Source organism: Typopeltis vanoorti, chromosome 13 (assembly GCF_054136105.1).
Source record: "Typopeltis vanoorti isolate ZY-2024b chromosome 13, IOZ_Tvanoo_1.0, whole genome shotgun sequence".
Classification (NCBI taxonomy): Eukaryota; Metazoa; Arthropoda; class Arachnida; order Uropygi; family Thelyphonidae; genus Typopeltis; species Typopeltis vanoorti.
In genome coordinates, this window is record NC_143561.1 from 108,487,225 (window position 1) to 108,512,951 (window position 25,727).

The window sequence follows — 25,727 nt, forward strand, 5'->3', positions numbered from 1 at the left end:
ACCACGATATATAACTTCAACTTGCTGGAGTTATCAATTACAGTTATCAATAATAACTCCAACTTGTTGAATATAATAAATATAATCAGTGGCTGTTATGATTAGCATTCTTGCGATTATCTGCGAAGGAGAGAGGCAATATCTGTGTGTGATCACCGATTATGTTTGTGCTGTTTAAATATTCTTCGTCAAATGAAGATAAAAATACCGTTAACATCATTTATGGAAGTGAAAGAGAACAGAGAAGCCCATTCCCTACGAAGCGAAGGCATCTGCTGAAAATATGCGGACCAATGAACTGCTTCACATGAATACTATACCGACAAGCCGCATATATCGTAGAACATAGTTCGTTAAAATAATAACAAAAGTGACAGTAAACAGTGGTCAAATTATTTGCAGATATATTAGAGAAATACATCCTGTTAACCCTGTTTATAGTCTTCTTCTTCTTCTTCTTGATCTAATTTACCGTATTTTCCAAATGATATTTATTCTTTCACATTCTGCATGTCTATTGGTTGACTATTTCAGAAATCATTTAATTTTCTAAGTATATTTAATCATATTTCGTTAACTATCATGTAGCAAACGGCGATAAACATTTACAATGAATAATCCATGGCGAATTTGCATTTTTTTTTTTTTTTTTTTGTTTCCCCGCGCATCTATTGAAACACGCTAACTTAGCGAGCACATTCGCATCATTCAACTACTTCCGTGAAGTGTTTCTATTTGCCCTACTAAATAAAACAAATGAAACCGAATAGATAAAAGTAGCAACAATGATCCACTACCAACGAAAATCGACATATAGCAGCAATGACTCCCACGCGAGGGCGCTGTAAATGACTGATAAGAAGTTTCCTTTTTAAGAGCGAATGAAAGCTACTCAGTCCACAGTGGAGAAAAGTTTGCGATGTGCAGCGGTGGGTCAGTGGGTGACTTTCGATAAGGCTGTGGGGTGTTTCCGTTCAATTAAATTGTTTTAAAAAAATAATCAAGAAAGGATTAATTTGATGTTCACATCCGGGCATCATCGACAATGTTAATATTGACTTCCTAAAAGTTAACCTGCGTTAAGTTGACCTGCAATTGAATTCGCCAACGTGATAACCGAAACTTGACAAAAGGAGAAAATGATCAGTTTAAAGCACGTGATTAAGGAAACTGGTAGAAATAGTTGGCCAAGTCGTTGCACATTACGTGCAACCCAGAGTGGGTTATTTCCTGAACATAAGTAACGTTTATTACCGGATTTTGAAACCCACGTACGTTTCTTAAAGACTTCTCAGTTGCTGACTGACTCGTTAATCGAATTCAAAAGGATAAGAAGAGAGAAGTGTCTCCGCCATCTATCCATATTTTAGAACATCCGTGTTAGTGTAAATTTCCACAATCAAAATGACTGCAAAATTCTATCCACAGAAATGGTCCATCTTAAGACTTTTATCTGTGCCTCGGCTGTCTTTTCCTTACTGGTGGCTGTTAGTCGTTTTGCTTTGGACTTACCAGACCGTCTCGTTTAACGTGGACACGCAGACCGCAGTATTTCATCGAGGACCTGCAGGGAGCCTCTTTGGTTTCTCAGTTGCCCTGCATAGGGATCGGGATTACAGCTGGTGAGTTATTTATTGTTGTTTGCTTTGTCAAAATGCAAAGACGGAGGCGTCTAGTTACAACATGCCTTGTCTGTGTTAGAAATCTTTTACTATAATTAATGCTTTGTGCTAAAATTTGCAATGTATGCATGTAGTAATAGTACTGAATGGTAGTGCTATTCACTCAATGCAGATGAATTGTTATTTCATGCATGAGTTCAGATATTTTGATTTTTCTAATCAATCTTTATTTATTTAAAATTAATATTTTAATAATTAAGGTGTACAAAGTTATCTCACTTGCATAAGCAAATCAAAACTTCAAGTCTAAAATCACCCAGTAAGAATAAATATAAATCTTACAAAAATAAATATAATAAATAAAATATTTTATTAAATATTATGAAGTCGAAGTTAAACTCAAAATTCTTGCCCGCTAACTAATTACTGCAGGCTACCGCGGAAACAATGCATGGTTTTTATTTTGTACATTTATGTTAACGAACAATTTGTAAGTGTTCGTTATTGCTACCAAAATTACAAAAACAATAATGCCGTTTTTTAAAATACTATAAATAATGATTGATAGCGGAGACTGTACTTTGTCATATATTATCGAAATTGACGAATGCTGAATTTACGTATTATACGTAATAGCATAAAATGTGTATGCCGAATTATACAACATGGAGTTGATTGTTAAGATAAGTTCACTTTTAAGTAAATGCTATTAAATGTTAGTGAAATAAAATATATTATCGAAATTAGTCAATAGATACGTATGAAAGAATTATATAACAATATTAATTGCTGTATTGCTGTTGAATCGCACATTATAACTGTATTTTCATGGAATTCATAAGCTAGGATGTCAGGTACTTTTCTCACGAGAAAAAAAAATAGAGATGAGTCATTAGCTTTGCTCCTTCCCTACAGTTGCGGAGCGTCTTGATGAAATAATTTCTATTTTTATAACGTGAAATGCTATGATAAAACTGTTCTCCGAGCATTTTTGTCTTTGGTTTGCTGTTGAAATGAAAAGAGGTCCAATATTTCTACACGTATAAATAATAACAATCTAATATTATTTTAAGGTGAAAAATACTTCCATATAAGGCTGGGTTTGAATCCTCGATCATAGCTGGGAAGTTTTTTTTAGAAACGCTCGTTCTTCTTTCCTGAAATTCTGATAGTATTCTCAACAGATTTAGGCAAAGTAGACGGGCTCCTGATCAACCAATCAAACTGAAATTGAGACTGCTTTGATTAATTAATCAACCATAACTTCGAGGTTGCCTAAGCACTGACATTTTTTCCCATACGCTTCCTGCGAAGATTTTTTTTTTTTTTTTTTTTTGCATTTCCTGTTAACTGTCATGATAGTAAGCTACAGTTGACATCAATTTTTAACCAAAAAAAAAGAAAGTCTTGAGAACTAACCGCCATATTTTTAATGTGAAATCACGTCCACGAGATTGTAAACCTATCGTAAATTAGTATCGTGGGTGGATTAAGGGCTGCATCGTCCAGAGACTCTCCCCATGAATCAAAACATGGACCTTTTTTAGCCTACTTCCAGCAGAATCTCCATCGAGCGATATGAAGTCATCTACCACCTGAAAGCATTCTCAAACGTTGGATTTGAAACTCACGACCAGTAGGTTAGAGATGGGACACTCTCCATTTCGCCTGATCATCTTATTTAGTATGCAAATAATACTTACCCAAATGAATTGATATGATTTCAGATCGAATTATTCTATTTAGAATATAAATAATTTAGCTTCCACTTCACTAAGAAGTGTGTGCGATCGCTAAATACGAAATCCAATACGAATACAAATGGAAAAACAATACCCGATCCGCCGTAATACTCCCTCTTCGGGACCTGAGATAAATGAGGGTTTTCTAAAGTCACGGTTTTTTTTTTTCTTCTTGTTCCTCTAAATCCTTCTTAACCGCCAGCATCTGGCACTTTTCCAAATTTAAGCATGTGACGCAAAACATCACCCAAACTGGCGACAGCCTCAACAAATTAAAAACTACCCGCTCCGATCCTCGCCTTCGTTTCCAGCACATGGTTGCCACATGCAAACACTCTTTGAGGACAAAGACCGAGTTTACACACTAACAAGTACAAACGAGCTAACTGTGACCTTTTCGTGTAGCTTAGAGAGTGTGCGAATGCAGAATCGTTTAGTTCGTTTAAATTAGCTTTGATTATTAGTGAGGAAATTTTCAGTTTAATCCAAAAACATAATTTGTTTAATATTTGCAGTGATTAAAATAATAATAATAATATAAAATAATTGCAATAATGGTATTTGCTTTTTCTTCATTTAGAATTGAGTTGGATTCCTTCTCTTTTTTGGACGGATATAAACCTCAAGCCTTTCATATCCCAAACATATCACATCGATAACCCAACCTTTCAGCGGCAGGTGACACTTATTCCCGCCTCAATTAACTGTTAACTCTGTTCAAATCCTCCGCAACTTAGAATACTGTTCTCCAATATGGCAGTGCGCCAAAAGTCTGCCTAAAACTTGGATGCCATGTTTTGAGGTATTTTCTAACATTGACACGATGTTCATCTATAAATCATTTCAACCAGTTTCTTTTCCATCCCTCTTTTTCGTTACATCTATTTATGTTTTCTAGTGCATTATTCCTGAAAGACGACAACCTTCTTGCTGCTTAAATAAACATCCATAGCACCTGTTTTCTTCCCAATCTTTAGCGTAAAACGTTGCATTAAAGTTTTATCATTTATTCTACTTATGCAGCATGTGCGATAAAGATGCAGTGTTTGTTCCATCTAAGGTGCGCGTTTTCTCAACAGGCCATGTATAACCTACTTAAAATAACCACACAGATATTCGCAAACGAATTAAGACATTTAATAAAAACTAATGTTTATCTTGACTGATATACTTTTGCCAAAGAAAATACTTTCAAAGAAATACTTTTGCCACAATTCCGGGGGTTTTTGTTTGCGACCAAAATGAAAACGAATTTCATTCTGTATTACAAAGTATATGTATTTGTTCATGATAATGTCTTTTTGATTTCATATTAAGTTTCTTAAGCTGTAAATACGCTTTGTTAACTGGCTCTTTGAGGTACTTTTTCCTTTTCAAAGCTGTAGTTGATATTAAAAGATGATGCGGCTGTTCGGATGATTCCATTTGAACAAGGTTTGTCATGTATAATTTATCAAGAAATAAACCTGTCTATCTTCAATTCTAGTATTTTTATATTACTCCCACACACGACTAGCTACAAGATTTAGCCTTAGCAGCGTCCAAAGGAATAGCTCTTTGGAAAATGCGAGAATTCAACAAACTTAATACACGCTCCATTAGCTGTTCACATACAAATATCTACCGTTTAACCCTCGGCATAAATTTAACTTGGTAAGGTTTTATGTATTTTTCCGGGTACTCCCTCGAATAATATTAGAAAGACTTCTTGATATACACGATGTAGCAAGAAGCCTGGACAAGCGTTGCACTTAAGTTGCCGTCATACGTAATGCAATTTCTGTCAAGTGCGTCTGCTCACTAAAAGTATATGCCAGTAACTCTAAAACGTTTGTGATGACGATTCTCTCAAATTGAGATTAGCCTATAAATTTGAAACTGTATATCGTTTTGCATGTTGGGATCAGAGCTCAACTGTAAAAATGATATCAGTATTTAGATTCAAAAAACGTATTCATTCTGCAAATAGATGTCGTCGCCACTAACTTAGGAAACGCTTAAAGTCGCATTCGATCTCAAGAAGAACAAATATAATGATGTGCAAAATTCTTGTAAACCAATATTAACATATGTCTCTGAAAATTAAGACCTAAACTAAGATGGGGTGATACAGGATTCTAGACTCTAGTAGTGAAAACTTGGAGGAATTTAGCAATAAACAAAGAAGACGAAGTTTCTGAAGAAGGCCCAGGCCCACACAGCGCTGGGAAACCAACGATAATGATAATAATCCATGTATTCACCATCAACGATATCCTGATGTCCTTTATTTGGAAAGGCCTGCGGTTGAATCTCATGTAGGACACGAAGGACCTTTTACTTTTTCAGTTGAATGTGAGTTAATCAGACTCATGTGGCTGCAGAATGGTTTTTACGCTAGGATTGTATATTATTCTGTAGAAAATAAACTATAAGGATTATTATAGTGGTGTTAAATGAATATCCCATCCAATCTTGCTTTGTGTCCAATTCCCAAATTGTCTGTTGCAGCCAAATAATTTGGCTTCTCAAAAACCTCATTGAATTTTAGATTTAGTTTTACAAATTGGACAACAACTCACCTTGTTATAGCTTCTTATATGAGCTAAGTAACTTACCTTACCTTCCACTACAATGACCTGACAATATGTGCGTGTCCTAAAATTTCCTAAAAGGTGTCATTATGATGGAAGCTCTTCAGACAAAGATGTTTGAAATATAGAACATTTCCGTAATGCATATTTCCATTTTCGGTTGGAAGCACCTGAGCATGAACCCTGTGCAAGCTCCGAACCTTTTTATAAGAACTTATAAAAGGAAATAAAAATCTAATGGTTTCTGAAGAGCCAAAAATGTGGGAAAAAAAATCGAGCAATAACGTGAAGTTAAAGATGATTTATAGCAAAAAAGAAAAAGAAAAAATGGTTAACGCGAGAAATGTTAAAATAAACAATGTTTATTTTAATATTTATGTTCTTGTTCACATCTATGTTCACACGTAGATGTGAACAAAATAAACATTATGTTCACATCTACGTGTATTATTTCGGCACCAGCTTAAAAGAATATGGGGGAAAAAAACCTAATAAACACATAAAGAAAATGAAACTGAAGGAAAAGCAAATTCGCAGAAAGGATTTTAAGTTAACGGATGAGCAGATAAATCTGGTTTAAGTCAGAAATGAAATTAATTAAAAGCCATTTATATATCCAGAAGCTGAATTTATAAATAGCAGGGACGAAACAGTTTGAACAGTGCAAAAAAGCTGCTCAATTGGTGTATGTGTGCATGGGCGTCCGCAGAGGGGGAAAACGGGGCACTTGCCTTCCCCCCTGGAATATACTTATGAAAAAAAACAAAAGAAATAAATAATTAAATAGAGATTTATTGATGTAATTATTTATTTCCAAGCTTTACCCCCCCTGTAAAATTTTGCTTTGCCCCCACCTGGAAAGTTTTCTACGGACGCTCATATGCGTGAGAGAGAGAGAGAGAGATGCATAGCGATTTGCTTTCATTTTGATTACTCCTCATCTTTGAAATTATACTTCTAATTCCAACTTGATAAAGAAATTTTTCATGGTTTATGATTTCATTATGTGAATTAGCCCTTTTTGTCTTAGATACAGTTATATATATATATATATATATATATATATATATATATATATATATATATATATATATATATATATATATATATATATATATATATATATATATATATATATATATATATATATATATATATCGGAAAGACCTGGGTTCGATTCTCGTCCATGACGTTTTTCCTCCCCGAGAACAGGCAAACCGTCCCCGTGAACACACATAGATTACAATCATTAATACGTCCCGGCCATATGCCGGTCCCTAGCCCGGATAAAATTGGGGGGGGGGGGGCAATGGTGAACTACCCTGTAAAAATCTCACCAGGAACACTTTGTGGGGAAGCCACAAAGTGTTGCAAAGTCACTTAGGGTCGGAGACGACTGTAGGGATAAACCATCATCATACATCCAATCCAAGTAAGCCAGCAGTAAACTAAATTGGAATCCGATGAATATATGCTACAATTATTCCCTCAAAGAAACCATTGTCTGTCCTTATTTTAAATTTAAAAAGCTGCTTATTTTATTTTTCCCCTGACGGGCTGGACCAGTACGAAGCTATAATTAACTCGCACATTTGCTTTCCTTTCTTTAGGGAGAAGAAGAAGACGATGAGTGACTTAAATGATCAGTATGTCAGGTAGCACCTTGATCACAAGATAAACAATGTGTTACTTAAACTGTGACATTGTTTATAAATTCCCGTCCAACACCTGGTCTTTTTCATTTGGCGGGAAGTAATTATTTGATGAGGGTCGTCGACCCTTAAGGAACACCATCAGGATACCAAAATAAATATATGCAGAAGAACATTTAAGAAACCCATGTGCCCACGTGCCAGCATGACCTCTTGTCCCCTCCTCCTTCCCTCCGAGTCTTAATCCCGTTAGCGTCGTTCGTTTTGCGGAGTTAACAAACTCGTTTTCCACCATATGTTTACTCTTGGTGAAGTGAAAGGCTGTCATCTACTAATTAGTGGAGAAACTGAAGATAGTGTTAGCCTCCCTGCGACCTCGCTTCGGAATCCTCTCGCTATTAATGAACACAAACAAGAGAATTTATTTTCGGAATTCGAATTAAAATGGTGACAAAGAGGTCGGTGTTAGCGGGCGGAATATGAACAGATGATCACTGATATTTACATTACTTTGGCAACCTAAATAAATTTCCTAAAAATTCATAATAAATAGCATCTTAAGTTTAGTTTTTGTTTTTAACTATATTTTCTTCCTTCCTCATAAGTTGCTTCCGGAAACTTATAAGAAAGGAAGGTATTTTACTTAGAATCAGTTCCGGTTCTTAAAGTATGTCGTAATATCCAGAATTTTGTATTTTTTGAAAAACAAATATTCTTTACTTTTTACCAAAAAAAAAAATCTACAGTTTAGAAATTTTGATTCCGAAAATCAAAATTTTGCAATCCAGTATCCGGAATTTGATTGCGAAATTTTGATTTAACTGGATTGCATTCCTAAAATCTTCACATTTTAGGAATGCAATCCAATTGAAATTTTTAAGAAATGCCAAAATTCCGGATGTTAAATTTAAAATTTCCGCGTACAATTTAGTACCCGGAAATTTTAAAACTGTTAAACTTTTCTTAAACTGTTAAAATATTTTAAACGGAAGTGTTAAACTGTTAAACTATTCTTTCACTATCTTTCAAGATTAACCGGAGAAGTCATTCGCTATTAAAATATAAAATATAAAAATATAAATAACCTTCGAGTTAATTGGCATAATTTTTCTTTATTCGACGTTGGCCATTAATTATAATTGCTTCTTTGATATGCGAGCATCAGTCACTGCATTCATGATCAAAACAACCTCAAATACTCGTAGGCTTAAATTACTGGGACAACAACAGCAAACAAAGTCTTCTTTATACATCTTATATTCGTGCTGATATTTCTTAACCCGAATGTTCGTGCAGATCGAGTAACACTTCGTGTACCTATTTTTAATTTACATAATTTTAAAATCGGTCGATTTCTTAATGTTCTTCGTCCGATATATTAAATGTTTCTTACCTTTTATACTCCATAATTAATAAATTCGTTCCTAGGGGGCATACGTTGGAAAGCGGAAACACGTTTCCGCTTTCCATCAATAGATGAGATATTAAAGATGTTTCCATTCTTTAAAATAAAAAAAGCTAAACCTTGGTTGCAGTAGTGTCGGTAAATATCAACAGTATATATTTCTTGGAATCAAAAAAGAGAGATTTTAAAACATCATTTTGTCCCAGACTTGTATTCAAAAATGAACACAAGATTCGGATGTACTAAACATAATGAAAGAAATATTAAAAAGGAAATAATTGGGATATTGCTTATAGGAAGAGAAGGAGGAAGGCTTCCTTGGATTGCACAAGGAAGCTCTAAGTAGACTTCTTGTTAGGGAATAAGGTTGTACTACAAACGCCCGTGTGTTGAGGGATTGTGCTGTTTTGAAATCATGTTTGTACAAAATATTTCTTAGCAAGCAACCACACGTGGGATTTGGAAAGCCTTCTGGAATGTTTAGGTAATGCCAATGTGTCGATCTGGGTTGCAGTGGGTATAATAGTTTGAATTGCCCACAGTTACCCGAGCTATTTCACGAAGTGTGTTTTACTTGACATGAGCAGCCATTTCCTTGGTTTTGGTCTTCACGATTGTCTTTTCACTCCCTTTAGTTTTTAGAGAACATAAGTTTCGGGAATGGATGACTGCAGTCTCTGAAGTGGTTACGATGAGCATATTTGACCACATGACTACCAAATCAGACATTTACGTTGTATATAGACTTTTGAAACAATTACTAATATATTAAGGAAAGCTCCAAGGTTTGACATACACTGAAGTTCACTTCAATTATTTGACGAATTACTTCAAATTATTAAAGGAGTATCCCATTATTTCCTAGATCCTTCTTTTCAAGCGAAGATTGGCACTTTACATTTTAGGCGATTTACATTCCCTGTTAGAAAGCAATTCTGTATATTACCAACTTATGTTGGAAGGGGAAAAATCTCAAATGAAAAATTAACCGGGAAATTAAGATAACAATATCAGAAATATATGCAACAAAGCCATTTAGAAATATCTCATTTCCTGGAGCATTTATGTAGAGTGCAGCACCTCTACTTCAATTAATCAATGGAGAAACTCCTTCAACTAGTGCAGCACTGCAACTATTACAAAATTCGGATCTGAAAGAGATTTGCTCGCTGACCGATCGATCACCGAGACTTGTGCAATGATTGGCTTACAAATAAAGCACAAGTAAATTATAATTATAATTTAATATTACAATTCGACAGTTACTTGAAAAAATATCTTTCTATAATTCTCTTTAATACATACATGAAACAATAAAGAATATAAACTATGCACTCATTCTGTATTGCGAAATATAACCTTTCGTTTTCATAAGCTGTTTTAGCTGTCAGTATCCAAGTGGAACAACTTCCATTTTATACAAGGGAAAAAATTACAACGGTTGAATTTTGGTTCCGTTAGTAGTCTTCTTTTTTATACTGAAGACTTCAAATGTTTCGAAAGGTTGCTGGAGAGAGAACCAGAGAGTCCTTTCGATTATTGGAATGTTTGTTATCATTTTTCACCATAGCAACCATTTATTCATAAGTGGAAGGATCAAGATCTTTTTGATGGATTATCATTAATATAAATCCACAGTACATTAATAAATAAATAAATAAATAAAATAAAGCCACTAGACATTTCCATTCTGTATCTTGGTAATTATGTGTTAATTTTGTCATATTTAGGTCATCAGAAAGGAATATATTTTTAATTAAAGAAATTTTTTACCTTTGAAATCTCTTTTGCGGATTTAGAAAACACTATCAGAATCTACGACGTCATTGTAACATCTGTGTGCTCATGTCAACCAGAAACAGCATTATAATAATTATAATGATGTCCTCAAGATTAACTTGTGCTTTTTACTTTGTAATAGAAAAAAAAATCTAATTAGCGAAATACATTAGCCGTGTCGGTTCATTGTACGTTATTGGCCCTAGAGTAGCCACTCTACAGCGAAATAATTTGTGACCTTGGACTTTTGTAAAGGCGTACATATAAAGCGGTAAAGTTACCACGAAGTTGTTTAACTGAAACAGCTAATAGAAGACCTGCTTTTCCTGATGAGTTAGCGTGCTGGGCAACCGAATCCCCCGTCTATTTTATTATTAAAGATTTCAGTTATAATTTTATTATTTTCATAATTCTCATAATAACAGTGGAGTTTCCAGTTGGCAACATCATTATCAGAAAAAAAAACAACAACAAAAAAAAAACCTGCTATCTTGAATGAGGGAAATTAACAATTTTTCTCAAAAAAAAAATAAAAAATTTATTCTTTTTTTGAGAAGAGTTTTACGTTATATTACCAAACATTAGGCTAGTGTACCACCTCATTTCAGTCAACATCCTATTATACTCTCATCAATACCATATACGAAAGTATGTACAGTTTGTATGACAGTTTTGTGAACCTGATTGTATTCATAGCAACCACTGTCTTTTCAGTGTCTCCGTGAGGGAGTACAAAAAATGGGATGACATTCATCTCCCACCGAAAGACATTAACAACATATTCATGCCACAATGGAATTCACATCCATAGTTTGTGGTTACAAAATAGCTACTCTAACTCGGCTATCAGCCTGAAACGATAAATAATTTGCGAATTATAGATTTTATCTTCGCGTATTATTTAAATAGACATAATAGAGTATACAATGCAATTTCGTTTTAAATGTTTATAAATTTAAGCTATATGCATTCACTAAATGCAAATGAAATAAAACAAATATTGAACTTCATAAATGCTGTCATCTCTCACTAGCAACTAAATAATGACAGAGTAACATTATTATTATTATTATTATTATTATTATTATTATTATTATTATTATTATTATTATTATTATTATTATTATTATTTGTCACCTCCAGGGAGTCCAAAGACTCATCGAGGGAGGGCATCTGCTCTACAACTCTGTTTTCGCCACTCACAATCCACCAACTGACCGCCACTAAACCCACGCCATCTACCTTCGACCGCCACCACTAGTATTTTCACAGACAAACATCCAACATTACACCATTTCTGTTCATATCTCGTGACCAAATGTCCGTTTTACCAGTGAAAAGTTGTAGGTTATTCTTAATGTGGCATTGTAAGTATTTAAGTGATGATAAATTATGCTCATCTTAAGAACCAGAGTCACTACTTATCCAACCTTTCAACAACGATACTACCATTGGCTTTCAGTTTCTTACGGTTTGTCGCTAAAAATATTATGGGACTACTCTAGCCTACATGGCTCGTTGCTAACCAAGAGTTCTCCTGATGATGACAGAGTAACATTACATCATGCATTACATAATGCTGATGATTTCAGGAATATTCTCCGGATGAAGCTGTACTTCTGATCCGTGGGTGTATAAACAATGATGCTGCTGGGCGAATGATAAAGCCGATACATGGAGGTAAAAGATGTAATTACTCCTGTAATAGTTTAATAGGTTTCTTGTCAATCGTATAACTTTTTTCTTAAGTCTCTACACTTCATATAATAATATTCAGGGATAAACAGTTTCCTTCTGTTTACAACGTAATCCTAAGCTTTCCAGACGGTTGTCTGAGGGTTGATTACGAGGGGATGAAATCCCTTGTCCCTGCAGTAATATTTTACTGTAGTCGTCCTTTATTCCTCATATTTTTGTGGTAGCCAAGCGTATATTACGAGTATTTCTCTATCGTCAGAGGTTTGCTCTTTTTACAGACCCTGAAATTCCCTTTGGTTTTATTATTACAATAATAAATTAAGTAAACAAACCTGGAAGCTTGAAAGAGAAAAAAGGAGCTAATTCACTTTATAAATGACCCCCATATTGACATTATTGTTTGATAATTAGCGGTTTTATTTTTGCTGATGAAATGGTATTACAGAAAATTTTCAAAGGGAAATTTTAGAGGAGTCCACAATAATTAAGACAAAATAATGTCAGCCAAATGGGTACTATTTTGACGTTAGCCGTTTTTGTTTTTGTTTGCGGGCTATTCTGTTTACATTTCTAAATTGCGGCCTTTCTGGGTTTTTTTTTTTCAATATTTGGCTAACTTTTTATATGACATAATAACAGTATTCTTGGCATTTTATTTTCTTCCTAATTTACAACCTTGATCTCTATTTCGGTCCTTTTAAACAATGCTAGCAACAATTATTCCAAATTTATTCGAAAACAGTTGAAAGATGCGATCTGTACAGGTGTCCTGTGAAGAAGGAAACACCCCTGTACTCCCAGTTCATTTTATTCCAATTAGAACTGAATTTCTCCAAGTATCTTAATCGACGTAAGAAACAACTATATTCCAAAGAGATGCCTTCTTTGTCTGATTGTTCTGGAAATCTCAGAGCATAAACAATTGAAATATTATTTATTGTCCACATTCACAATCACATGAATGATGTGACCTTATGAATGGTTTTATGAATAAAAACCTGGCTTTTAATGAGTAATATGCATCTCTCGAAATATCTTTATTAACAGATAAATGAATATTGAATCCTGTATGCAGATGGTTTGTGAAAACAGACTGTAAATTGGACACAGGGATAAGTGGAGTATCCATGATGCCAAAACTGTGCAATGTGAGATGAGAGCTTATCTGGTCCACTGAAACCGCTAGTAGGGCAAACTGCCTAGGAGCTCATCTGAAACTCTCAAGGGGAAGAGTCGAAAGCTGTTGTGGAGATATTCTGCATGGTCCCCGGTATCTCACCAGTGTCTTATCAATGTAGATTAGGGATAATCAATCTTCCTGGCATTGAGAACTACAAAGAGAACTTTTCATGCATTCGAGACCAATCCCTGGCCAATCCTAAACAAACATTGTAAGTGATAATATCCGCAGCTGTCCTGCATTCTTATTAACTCTGAAAATCGGGATATTGATCTTGTAATGCAACACTATGTACATATAATAGAAATACTTCACTTTACTGATTGCAAGTGTCATCGCATGTTTTGCGTACTATTTTAAGGGATTCTCAAAGGAGTAAAGAAACATGACTGAAAGAAACCGTTGTGGCAATGAAACACAGTTCTCATTAACGTGCAATGGGTGCCTCCTGGCTATTATTGGATGTTGTTGCTTGGAGAGTTGTAGATGACTTTATACGGTTCGTTATAGTTGTTTAGATTCTTTTAAACATAGGATTTCAGAAGGGTGGGAACCTAAGCATTCAACTGCTCGGGGTTTTAGTAGATAGATAGATAGATAGAGAGTAAATACTGCTAAATACAAGTTAATTTTGTTTAAATACAGGAGTCCTAAAGGTCTATATCTATTCTTTAATTTTGTAGGCCGAACTGCAAATTCATAGTAGGATATTTGTAATCATTATTTAATATGAAGTTAATTGGATGCGATTCTGGCATGTAATTCTGGTACGCCTTTGCGTTGTTCTTATATCATGTTTAGAAAGTTTTTCTAATTTGTTCTCATCCTTGTAGTTCGGTGACAGGACAGAATATTTAACACTCGGGAGTTCGGTAATTTTGCAGCGTTACGACGCGGTATATCTGAGAGATACATTCATTACTAGTATGTGCTAAAATGCAATAAAACATAAAGAAAAAACACTTCAAATATAGTACATGATGGTATAAATTAAGTGAATATTAAATCCAGCATTATTTCATAGCCAAATATAGAAACTACAAGAGTTTCATGTCGAATATATAGAAACTAAAAGTTTCGGCGGATGCAAGTATTAGTACACTTATGGGCAACTCGTAGTAAAAGTGGAGTAAGCTCCAGACCACTTTCCTTAATATTCCATAAATGTAAAGCACATCTCCTAGAGATAGATCATGTATGACAAAAATAAGCCTTTGGCTCTCTATTTCAGTAATATATGATGGTTTATTTATTTTCAGATACAATCTAGAAATTATTGAACAAAGAATGAAAAATAAATAAATAAACATACTATACTGACATCGGAGGTCGCGGTAGCTCTCATATACAATTTACTGTCAAATATCACAAACCTTTACATAACATGCGTTAAACCAAAATGACAGTAAAAAAAAAAGTGCGGAATAACACTCGCAACATATGAATGCACAGCTACTCATGACCTCCAAACGATACAACTGAATTGTGCAAGAATATTTATATAAAACATTTTGCATGTATCTGTCCATTAAAGACAAACCGGCTGGAAAATCCGCTTCATCGAAATTTCAGAGACCATGTAGCACTCAAGCAAGTTTTCCTTCAGCCAATTTATCTTTTCCTACGGAGGGAAGAGAATCTGGGTTACTAGGAGGAAACCTATCACAGTTCTTCCTTTTGTGATCAGCTAACTTACCTTCAATCAACAAGTATGTAAGTGTTCCTGTCATGTTCACCAGTATTTTTAATCAAAGAGCATGCGTCGTATTTTCGAGTGTGCTGCAAGAGCGCAATCTACTAGTAGATGATTTAGGGGTATGGTGAAACACTGGACGTTAATCTTCTTAGAGAAACGGTCCTCAGTAGTGTGCTAAATATACAGCGAGGGGGGGAAAACCAGGATCACTGTGCGGAGATAGCATTTGAGTCGAGAAACTTTCGTTCACAAACTTGATATGTTTATTCAGATACTGTATGGTTTTAATTCAATATATCGAGTATTAAATTACCAACGTATTCGTTAAAATGTACGGTTCATTTAAAAAGTAATATTTTAATTTTGTAATTTTTATTTGATTTTCTTTATTCCGCGATTTAAGAATTTAGAGTTGCGGTAAGGATGTGTTGATCTCTGTACACTTTCCGTGAGTGGCGTGTAGTAGCAAGATCCTTAGCTACGTCAGTTCACCGTTATTTCATCTCTTCCATTTCATAGTTTGCATATATAATTTTCTATTACACGAGTAGCTATTCAATAATTAAAGGAAAAAGTCAAGCGACTGTTGTTTTCAGTGACGACATAAAAAGAATAGAAATTTAAATATAAAAAAAACATGATTTTTTATTTCATTCCACACACGAGAGGCCGCAAAATATATAACATATAAATGCCGTGTGTAGGCAAAAGACATATTTGTCTTTCGAAAGCTTTAAAGGTGCGTATATTGCCATCACTCAATCGAAAGTTAATATGAAGACCAGTGTTTAAGGCACTGGTAATACTCGTAGGTGATATTGAAGTTTAAGCGAACACTGCAAGATTTATCGTAGGAGTAGGAGGAATGAAGCTTACGCTCATCAGAAAACTGTGAATAGGGTTAGAGGTCAGTGAGAAGATATCGCTTACATATATAATTAAGAGAATGAGTGAAATAACCGAGTTCTGAGAAAAATCTGCTTTAATGGGGAATCTGAAAAGAGAAACCCCCTCTTCCCCTCTGTAGGTAGTTCATTGTGTCAATGAAGGATCCACTGAAAAGTGACAATCCAGTAACGAGGGAAAAAAGCAATACGACTATAAGATGGAAATTTGCGGAAACATCCTCGCTCAAAACCCTATCAAATGCCTTGGAAATGTCAAGTGCAACAGCAATGAGTTCTTCAAACATTTCCATGGCATCTTTCCAGAGATGGGAGAAAGGCTAGGTGATCCGATGTATTGGTGATCGTATTGGACTCATATGAGAGAAATAAGTCAATAGTTTGACTTATTTCTCTCTTATTTCTCTCAGACAGGTGCTAAACATTTGTATTCCCCACCATTTTTTGGAATTGGCTGTATATGGACTTGCTTCCATGGTGTAGGGTGCTGCATAATATAGTGTGGAGATGATAAAGACAGACAGACAGACGTTAGTTCGGAAGCGCATCTCATTAGAGCACAATTAGTGGAATACCATCTGAACAGAAGCTTTTTTGGTATCTATTTTGTTCGTGATTCTTCTGACGTTCATCTAGCTGAAGGGTAAGGCATGTGATGCAATGTTTCAGGTGAAGTTGCAGGTGATTCACATTGGTCATCTGTACAGGAAGTTGGATGAGAAGGATGATGTTAGAAGGTCTACTTTATCTTTAGATGACGTTGAAATATTTCCATCTGGTACGGGAGCACAGATGAGCAGAAATTGCACTATAATTTGCTATAGCAATTGATATAGTAAGTAAATGCTTATAGTAAATAACTTAGCTCTATTCTGTCTTAGCCAGTGGAATAAAACAAAGAGATACAGTAGGAGTTGTGGGCATTAAAGTCAGAGAGGATGATAACTTCACTGTTAGGATAGTTAGACTGCAGGAAATGAAGCTTAAAGAATAAGAATTTAAAGAGTTCAGAATGATTTTCAGAACTGGATGAGCTGTAAAGACAGCAGATGAATGAGGAAGAAACTGAGCCACTGATGGTCAAAGCAAAGGAGGCGATTTATGATTAGGTTTCCTGTGGCAAGGAACAAGGAACAGCAGAAAGGAAAAGCACAAGTACTACTACTTTTATGGCAGGAGGAATCAAATAGAGTATAGTTTCGACTGGAGTTGATGTGGCATAATTTGGGTTCAGTCAAAAACAGAAGATAAGGTATGGATGTCGGTAGGTGATGGTGAACGTAATTTAAGTTGGTGCTTATGCCACGAATGTTATTGAATGTGGAAAAGATTTTTGTATACTTTTATTATTATTTAAAAATGTTTGTGGTTTTTTTTTTATTTTAACCACATTAACATTATATCTATTTGGGTTTAGTGCACCACCACCTACATCCAAACCCTATCTCCTGTTTTTGACTGAACCCAAAGAGGCGAAGAGAAAAGAACAAAGTGAACATATGTAGTGGGAGGGAATAGAGGCTTAGAGATGCCGTCTATACAGAGAGCCACCGGTCTCCATGCCATAAAGTGGCGTCGACAGTACTTCCAGCTACATGGTGTCCCTTCAGACAAGGTCTCTCAGATCAAATGGCAGCCGGATTATACGCCAGCTGATCGAGAAGCCATCGAAACGCGCTATTACTACCAGGTTAGGTTCTGCACGCTATCTGACAGCCAGCCTGCGGAACTGCTGTACCCTAGAAAGTGAGGAGGCCTGGATCTCCACAGTATGTCTGGTATGCTCTTAAAAGGTATCACTCTCACCACATGTTCGAAGGTTGGTGGGAGAGAAGTCGGGAACGTGCTGTAGAGACCAAACATAACATCAGTCACTTTCAGTGGGCGATGATCGTCCACCACCTAATTAGCTCTGGATTGGACGTTCGTAGATGATGATTATAAACGAGATATTTTGCAGGATCACGGGACAAATTTAATGACGTAGATTAAATTGAGAGAAAGTGATATGGTTAACTCGTATTAAATGGTTATTTTGGCCGTTTATTTTATTAGGTTTCGATGTTTTGTTCATTTGTGGATTAATTCATAATCCTTAACAATTATGGTAATTAATAATTAGCACTAATATCAGAAATTATTAAATAATATTAATTCCTAACAATATAGATACTCAACTAGAACTACCGACAGGAATGAAAGATCACGAATTAGAACTGTTTATATTTTTATAAAGGACATTAGCTGTCGATTACTAATTACTTATGCTCTGTTCTTTATAGCGTGTTGAGCATAGAGACCTGTTACGAGCAGGAAACTTGGCTGTCATAAACTGAAATCAAGTCCTATCTCCATTAGTCTGCTATGTTTTTTTTTGGCCAAAAATGTGTATGTTCCTGCATGTATTCCATGCACTTATTTCCAATATAGCATTAAAAACTGGCAACTTTTATCTATAAATATCTCTGTTTGCTGTTTTATTTTTAGAGTTAATCAATCTTTGGTACAGACAAGTGGGATTTTCACCTTGCACCTCAAGAATCAACCATAGGACCCACACTATTTCCGACATAAATATTTATACCTGTTAGGGTTAAAGACATGTAATTAACATACATACTGGTCTTACAATCTTAGATGCTTTGACTGTAATTCCAAACAACAAGGTAGCCTCTCCTGCTGTATATCATCATTAAATAAGAGCATCGGAATGTGGATTGTTTCCACATTCCGATGTCGAAACAATCAACGAAAAAATTTAAACTACAGGTATTCAAGGGTTAGTACATTAGTAGGATATTATGCAACTAACAGGATAGTCTTTCCTTATATAAAGAATAGTCCTTAAACTGTCCATCAGCCATAACAATCACCAATATGGAATGCATTGGTAACGAACATCGTGACCGAAGTTCGCAATGTGAAGCAGCGAATAAGGATACACCCTTTTCTAATCCGAACCAAACCAGTGATGGAAAATCTCGAGATCTTAATTTTTTATTATTTATTTATTTATTTTTGCATATTTTCTCTTTCTGATATATGCTGAGCGATTTAACAAATCCCATCATTGCGTAACTTGCTGATAGTTTGAATTTCTTCTCATGTCAGAGATGATAATGCACTCTCAATATATGAACTAGCAGGAATTCAAGGTCTACAGTTATACGTTGGCTAAGCGGTTCGGATTAAGCCCGCGTTTTCTAATAAAATTCTGGGATGAATGTTTGAATATCTTTATCTCATTAGATGATTTTCATTGGCGCACTAGCATAATACCACGGATTGTCTGTTGAAGACCTTAATCGACATAAGCAACCATATTTTACCAAATGGGCTCCTGGCTAACTTAACTTGCATTCGATTCAGTGTGAGAATGGACAATAATTCTTACTTATTTCACCAGCGAAAGATGAAGAACCTATAGATTAATTCGAGGAATTCTTCCTCATTTCTCACAAAAAGAATCCAGAGCATCTGATTTTTAAAGATAGTATCAAGATATAGACTGGATGTAATGGATTCTTCTTCTTCTCTCAAGTTCTTTCCAGAAATGCAATACTTTCTAGATTCTTCTAGTCTAAATATATCATACCCATAGCCGTCTCAGTATCCAGAAAAGCTAAACCTCTTCTTTTTCACTGCAGACGTTTCTTACCTTGTGTCGGGTAAGCTGCTGACACCCAGAGGTTCACGACTTGGTACTCATGTGAAAGTGAAAGATGCAGCGAAAGGTGGCGTGTCAATCTATTCTCGTTCAACTCCTTACTTTTACAACTGTTGTTCTCCATTCATCTTTCGTACTTCAAGCATTTTTGCAAAAATTATCATTTGCAGGTTTAAAAGGAAACGTCAATAACAATAATTAGCATGTCAAGAGCAGTTTATGATGCTCACCCAGTTTGAAAACAATAACATTCCAATTTAAAAATTTCTCCTTCATCATCCAGTTCACTGTGGTACCGATTTGAAATCTTATATCTTTCATTTTATTTTTGTTACATTAATTTTGCTGAAATTTTACTTTTTAAAGAACTTTTGATATGAGTAAAAGATTGTTACAAGAATCGATTCTCTCGCTGCGATATTATTAACGTCATAAAAATCTAGCTATGCCACTAACATCGACCGGTTAAAACAAAATTAGTTTTCTAACGTCCATTATCCGGACCAAGTTTGTATTTCTGAAAGATGGAAAGAAAATGCAAATATAATAAACAAAGAACACAACTGATTTTGCACAACAAAACATCATTTGATTTCATTATCACCTTTCAAGTACCGTATATGTCGGCGTATAAGACGACTCTCAAATGCTACAGAAAACCACTCGAAATCATGGGTCGTCTTATACGGCGAGTATAAAAAGGGAAGCTTAATTTCTTGGATGAACATTTAGGTAGTTACAATACATCGTTAGATAAGAAAATAGGCAGTGTTTATAAACAAATCAGATTAATTTTTTGTTACATAAATTTATTTAAAATATTACAATAGATGTAAGTCTTAAAAAACAAATAATAATTATTAACTTCAATTTTTCATGTTAATTCATTGTTTAAATGATTGTCATATGAATCCCAGTTCGAATCAGGTGAATTGATTTCGTTTTCATCATCAGTGTCCCACAACAGATCATCTTCCTTACCATCCATAAGATTAGAGATACCAGACTTTTTAAATGATTTTATTACAGTTTCTACTTTTACTTTATTCCATGCTTTGATCACAAAATTGCACAACATATCAAGTGATGCAGCGCGCATAGATCCACCGTTTGTAAATGATTTTTCACTAATCAACATCCAATTATTCCACTCTTCTCGCATGTGATCTTTAAATGGTTTGTTCAAGCAGACGTCTAATGGTTGCAATATAGAAGTCAAACCACCCGGTATAACAGCAATTTTTATGTTATTTTTTTTCTAGAATACTTTTAGTATTATCAGTTAAATGGCTATAACATATCCCATACTAATAAACTGCGTTTCTTCATTATACCGCATGGTCGCGTGTTCCACACATTATTTATCCATAATTTCACACCATTTTCATCCATCCATCCTTTTTCGTGAAAATGTACAAAACACTTGAAGGAAATTTTATCTTAGGTTTAGTTTTACGTTTGAAGATGATCATTGTTTTAACTTGGTTCCATCAGCCAAACATGAAAACACAACCGTAAACTGATTCTTCATGAGCTGTACTTCAAACTAGCACACTCTTACTACCTTTAGACTCCACTGTTTTATTGCTTATCATATCAAAGCTCACAGGAGTTTCATCCATATTTCCAATATTTGACAATATAAATTTATGTTCTTGTCTCAACTGAATAATAAATTTATCGAAACTGGTAAGTTTGTGGTCAAGATCTGCTGATAGTTTTTGAGCAATTTTCGTTTTTTGTCGTATTACCAGATTTTTTCTGTTCATAAAACGATTACACTATCCTGAAGTAGCTTGAATTCTAGACTTTCATCCGGATTCAATCTTTCCCATTTTCGTGCATATGTTCTAATCATATTTCTTGTAACAAGATAACCATTCTGCCTTTGTTCTACTACCCATTCTGCAACGTGATTTTACAGTTGCAGCCATTGGGTGATCCCCGTTCTCATCGCACATTTTTCTTTGGCATTTTTTAAAAAAATATCTTCTTTCTTCCTCCATTCTCTTACCATCTTCTAGGTTATGTCAAACTTTCTTGCAGCAACACAGTTATTAGTTTGCTTTTCCATTTCAATTACCCTTATTTTAAATCGAGCTTCATACTTTCTTCGTTTTATTGCTGGTTCCATGATTTTAACTGATAACAATTTGAATAATGCTAAAATTTTTAAAAAATGCAAAATTAATAATTAATTAAAATTGACGCTAATCACTTTTAATTAGGATAATTCGCGTAAACACTAAATCTATGTTATACAAACAACAACAACAACGGATATGCGTAGATAAAAAAATATCGGATATAACAACAATACCTAACGTTGCATTAATACAAAAAAGAAAAAATTTGGGGGGTCGTCTTATACTACCGACATAAGTTTAAAACCTAAAAATAGCCTACAATTTAGGCCTAGTCTTATATGCCCGTCGTCCTATACGCCGACATATACAGTAATTCAAAAGGAATCGTTTATTTAGCTTCTATGCTCTGATACAAGCAATCCTGCCTCTCGATATCATCTTCAGATGATTTCAATCTTCAAGCAATTTTACTTACTTCCAATAACTTATTCGTTAAAGAACAAAGACTGGGAACGAGCAGTTATTTTAATGGATGATAAGGGATAAATTGACTGGGTCACATGACGCAATGTTCCTGATAAATAGATGTAACTGCTTCTTGTGTGCTGTGCTCATGTGATCAATATGTAAAAGGAGACACGAACGAGATCGCCTGACGCGTGCGAATATCAGTCGAGTAGATATGTAAACTGCGAGCACTCATAGATTTCTTTAGGAATCAAACTGCTAACAAAAGAAAGTTTTATAGAAAACTTGTCTCCCTGCCATTCTTATAGTATCATACGCTATAAAGATTTGTACAACCTAGTTGGAGTTACCAGCGAAATTTCGTGATAAATGACAACTCCCTTGAATAAGCATAATCTAAATCCGTCTGTCTGTCGTATCCACACTTTTTATGTTAATGTGCACATAAACATGCTTCCGACTACATTTTGTTTAAAGTTTTAGCCATCACGTCAAGATAACCGACAGGGCTTCTAAGAAGTTCAGACTTGTCAACAGGATACTTGCTCAAGTGTGTTAGCCTCTATAACCTTGTTAACTCTTAAGAACATTGGCATTCTTTAAGTAGCCCCTTCTAGACGAGAGAAGTTTCTGTTTGTTAAGTGTGAGAATGAACTTTGCTTTTAATGGTATTGTAATTGTTAAATTTTATTACAGAATTTCCCCACGCGATTTTAATTCAAAACTCCAAGATTTAGCTTTTTACTTAAAAACAGTTAAGAAACAAAAAAAAAGTACCATACTGGACTTGCTTAGATAAAATTAGAAACCTTTTAAAAGTAAATACTACTTTATCATAATGAGTTAGTTAAATATCAGCTAACGTCTTATATTTCAACTCCACCACACCACTTTTGATAGTACAAATTCCCCCCCTTTTGGACATCAAGGACTCTTCCACTCTTTGAACTGTAGAGTCATCTATTCCTTCTTAGGAGACAGTAAGGGCTACTGCATGACCTTTAGAAACCCGAGTTATCTTCTTAAGATTTGTTTATGATTTATCTTTCATTTTCATAGGGCTCTTCCTCGTAAATAGATTTATCTCATGCAACATATCTTTCAGCGCAAGCGCAGTGTAACATTGTACATTATTTTCAATCTGTGCTTCCTCACGTTTGTCTGGGTTGCGTTTACATAATGTCGACTCCCAAAAAATAAAGACAAATGCAAACATCTATAATCTAGAAAGTATTATGAAGATTGTTAAACTTATCAGTGAGCCTTTTTTACATTTTGCTTTAGAAAAAAAGTGTGGATTAGCGGAAAAGACTCAATGCCAGTTTATATAATTTGGACTTATCTGCATTGTATTTATCTGAATTAGCTGTGCAAATTCTATTTTTGGCCAGCTTAGTTAGTTATTCATATGTGACGTCACTGGAAGCCCTATGGTCACTCCCACATCTCATGGAGTTTTTGGGAGTGAAGCCTTTTGCTATAACAGATGCCCGTTCATAATCTAAAATTTTAAGTTTACGTAAGCGCTGTAAAAAAATCAAGGTTGAGTTACTAAAACAGAGGTTTACAGCTGTTTTCCATAACTAAAGAATTAAGATATAGAGAATTATATTATTAAAGACGATTAGAAGGAATGGAGCGAAAGCATTGCTGCAAAAAAACGTATTCTCACGATCCTTTCTCCTGATATGAATTAGAGGTTACAGATCAAGGCTAGATCTCTCTCTCTCTATCTCTCTCTCCTTCCGACAACTTATAGTCATGATATATTATTAAACACTTCAGAACTATGTAACACTCGGTCAGCAAAAATCTTGGTCAATATTCTCAAGTCTGGAGAGCGTTGTTGTTGTTGTTATTATTATTATTATTATTATTATTATTATTATTATTATTATTATTATTATTATTATTATTATTATTATTATATTCTCTATTGCATATTTCAGATAGTTTGTGTGGCAGTCTTCAGATATTTGAATGATGCAAATAACTGAAATCTGCTAAAGAATGTGTGGAAGAAGAGTTACTTGCTGAAACGAAAATATGAAAGTTTCCGAGAAGCCGCCGAATTATAAGCTGTTAAGTATAACAGCAAATAATTTTTATCCGTTATATATATATCCCAAGGGTTATCCCAAGAAGTTGACTAACAGTGTGTTTAACAAGCAGGGCTCTATAGATGCATTCTCCCACTAGCCCGTGGCAAACAGATTTTGCCAGTTGGCAAGTAGCTGCAAACCTGACAAAATATGTTTTTTATTTAATTAAGAATAACTTTCTAAATAAAATTTTTTTAACTTTAAGAAAACACAAGCCTAATATAAAAGGATCATATATCCTTTTATATTATGAGTACATTTTTTTCATGACGAGCAAGATTTTGCATAATTTGTCGAGCCCTGTTAACAAGGAGTGTTAAGACCATGATGAACGATTCGAATATGCTGATGGATGAAATGATGAGTGAACTTCCGTTGAATGGCTTGAAAAGAGAATTGTGATATGGGAATTTAGTGAAGTTGGCCTTTTCGATTTGTCTTCCGATTCTCTGTGAAGGTGTCTAATTAATAACTTGCCGGCCTGGTGGGCCGAGTGGATGGCGTATCCGTTCTCCAGCCAAAAGCCTGAGGCTTCGAATCCCGCCGTGGGCATGGAAGTTGATTGTCTGTTGAAATACCAGTGGTGGTCGGCAGTAGATGGCGTTGGTGTGGTCAGTTGGTGATTGAATGGCGGAGACGGAATTGTAGAGCAGGTGTCCTCCCTCGATGAGTTCTTGGACTCCCTGAAGGTGTCAAATAATAATTATTGGTAGAAAGGTATAATAATAATAATAACTCCAAGGAAAACAGACTACTGATTCCGGATCTACGGTACTAAAAGAAGGAATTTAGATATATCCCGTTAAGGGTATGCAAGGGAAAGAATTGGTAATTTTCTTCGAGAGAGAATTGGTGCTCTTCTTTCCTTCCTAACTAGTGTTTCTATGTGAAAGTTAATTATACTAAAGATAAGGAAAATATCACTCTCCCGGTACGAATTTAGTACATACGATGGAAAAACGTTATCTGTATTCTGTATTCTTTTTACGCGAATCCCTTTCTCTAAAAGATTGTACATATTCAAGATATTTAATACCTCGGGTAGGTTGTGTCAAATCTTAAAGAAACCTTACTCTAAATACCAAACATGGCACGTTTTCAAGCTTCTGGTAATCAGGATGGTGGTCTTTCGTAGGGCGATAAAACTCATC

At 34.8% G+C, this 25,727-nt stretch overlaps 1 protein-coding gene across 3 annotated transcripts in view; it reads left to right on the forward strand.

Moving 5' to 3' along the window:
• Positions 1 to 922: 922 nt before the first annotated feature.
• LOC150100462 (integrin alpha-PS2-like) overlaps positions 923 to 25,727 on the forward strand; it is a 511,813-nt gene continuing 487,008 nt past the window's right edge. For all 3 annotated transcript variants that reach the window (XR_016549302.1, XM_090403279.1, XM_090403280.1), the window contains exon 1: positions 923 to 1,622. Coding sequence is in view for 2 of the 3 variants with exons in the window: in XM_090403279.1 (XP_090259405.1) it covers positions 1,405 to 1,622 (218 nt within the window). In the remaining variant the exon portion in view is untranslated. The remainder of the gene's footprint in view (positions 1,623 to 25,727) is intronic.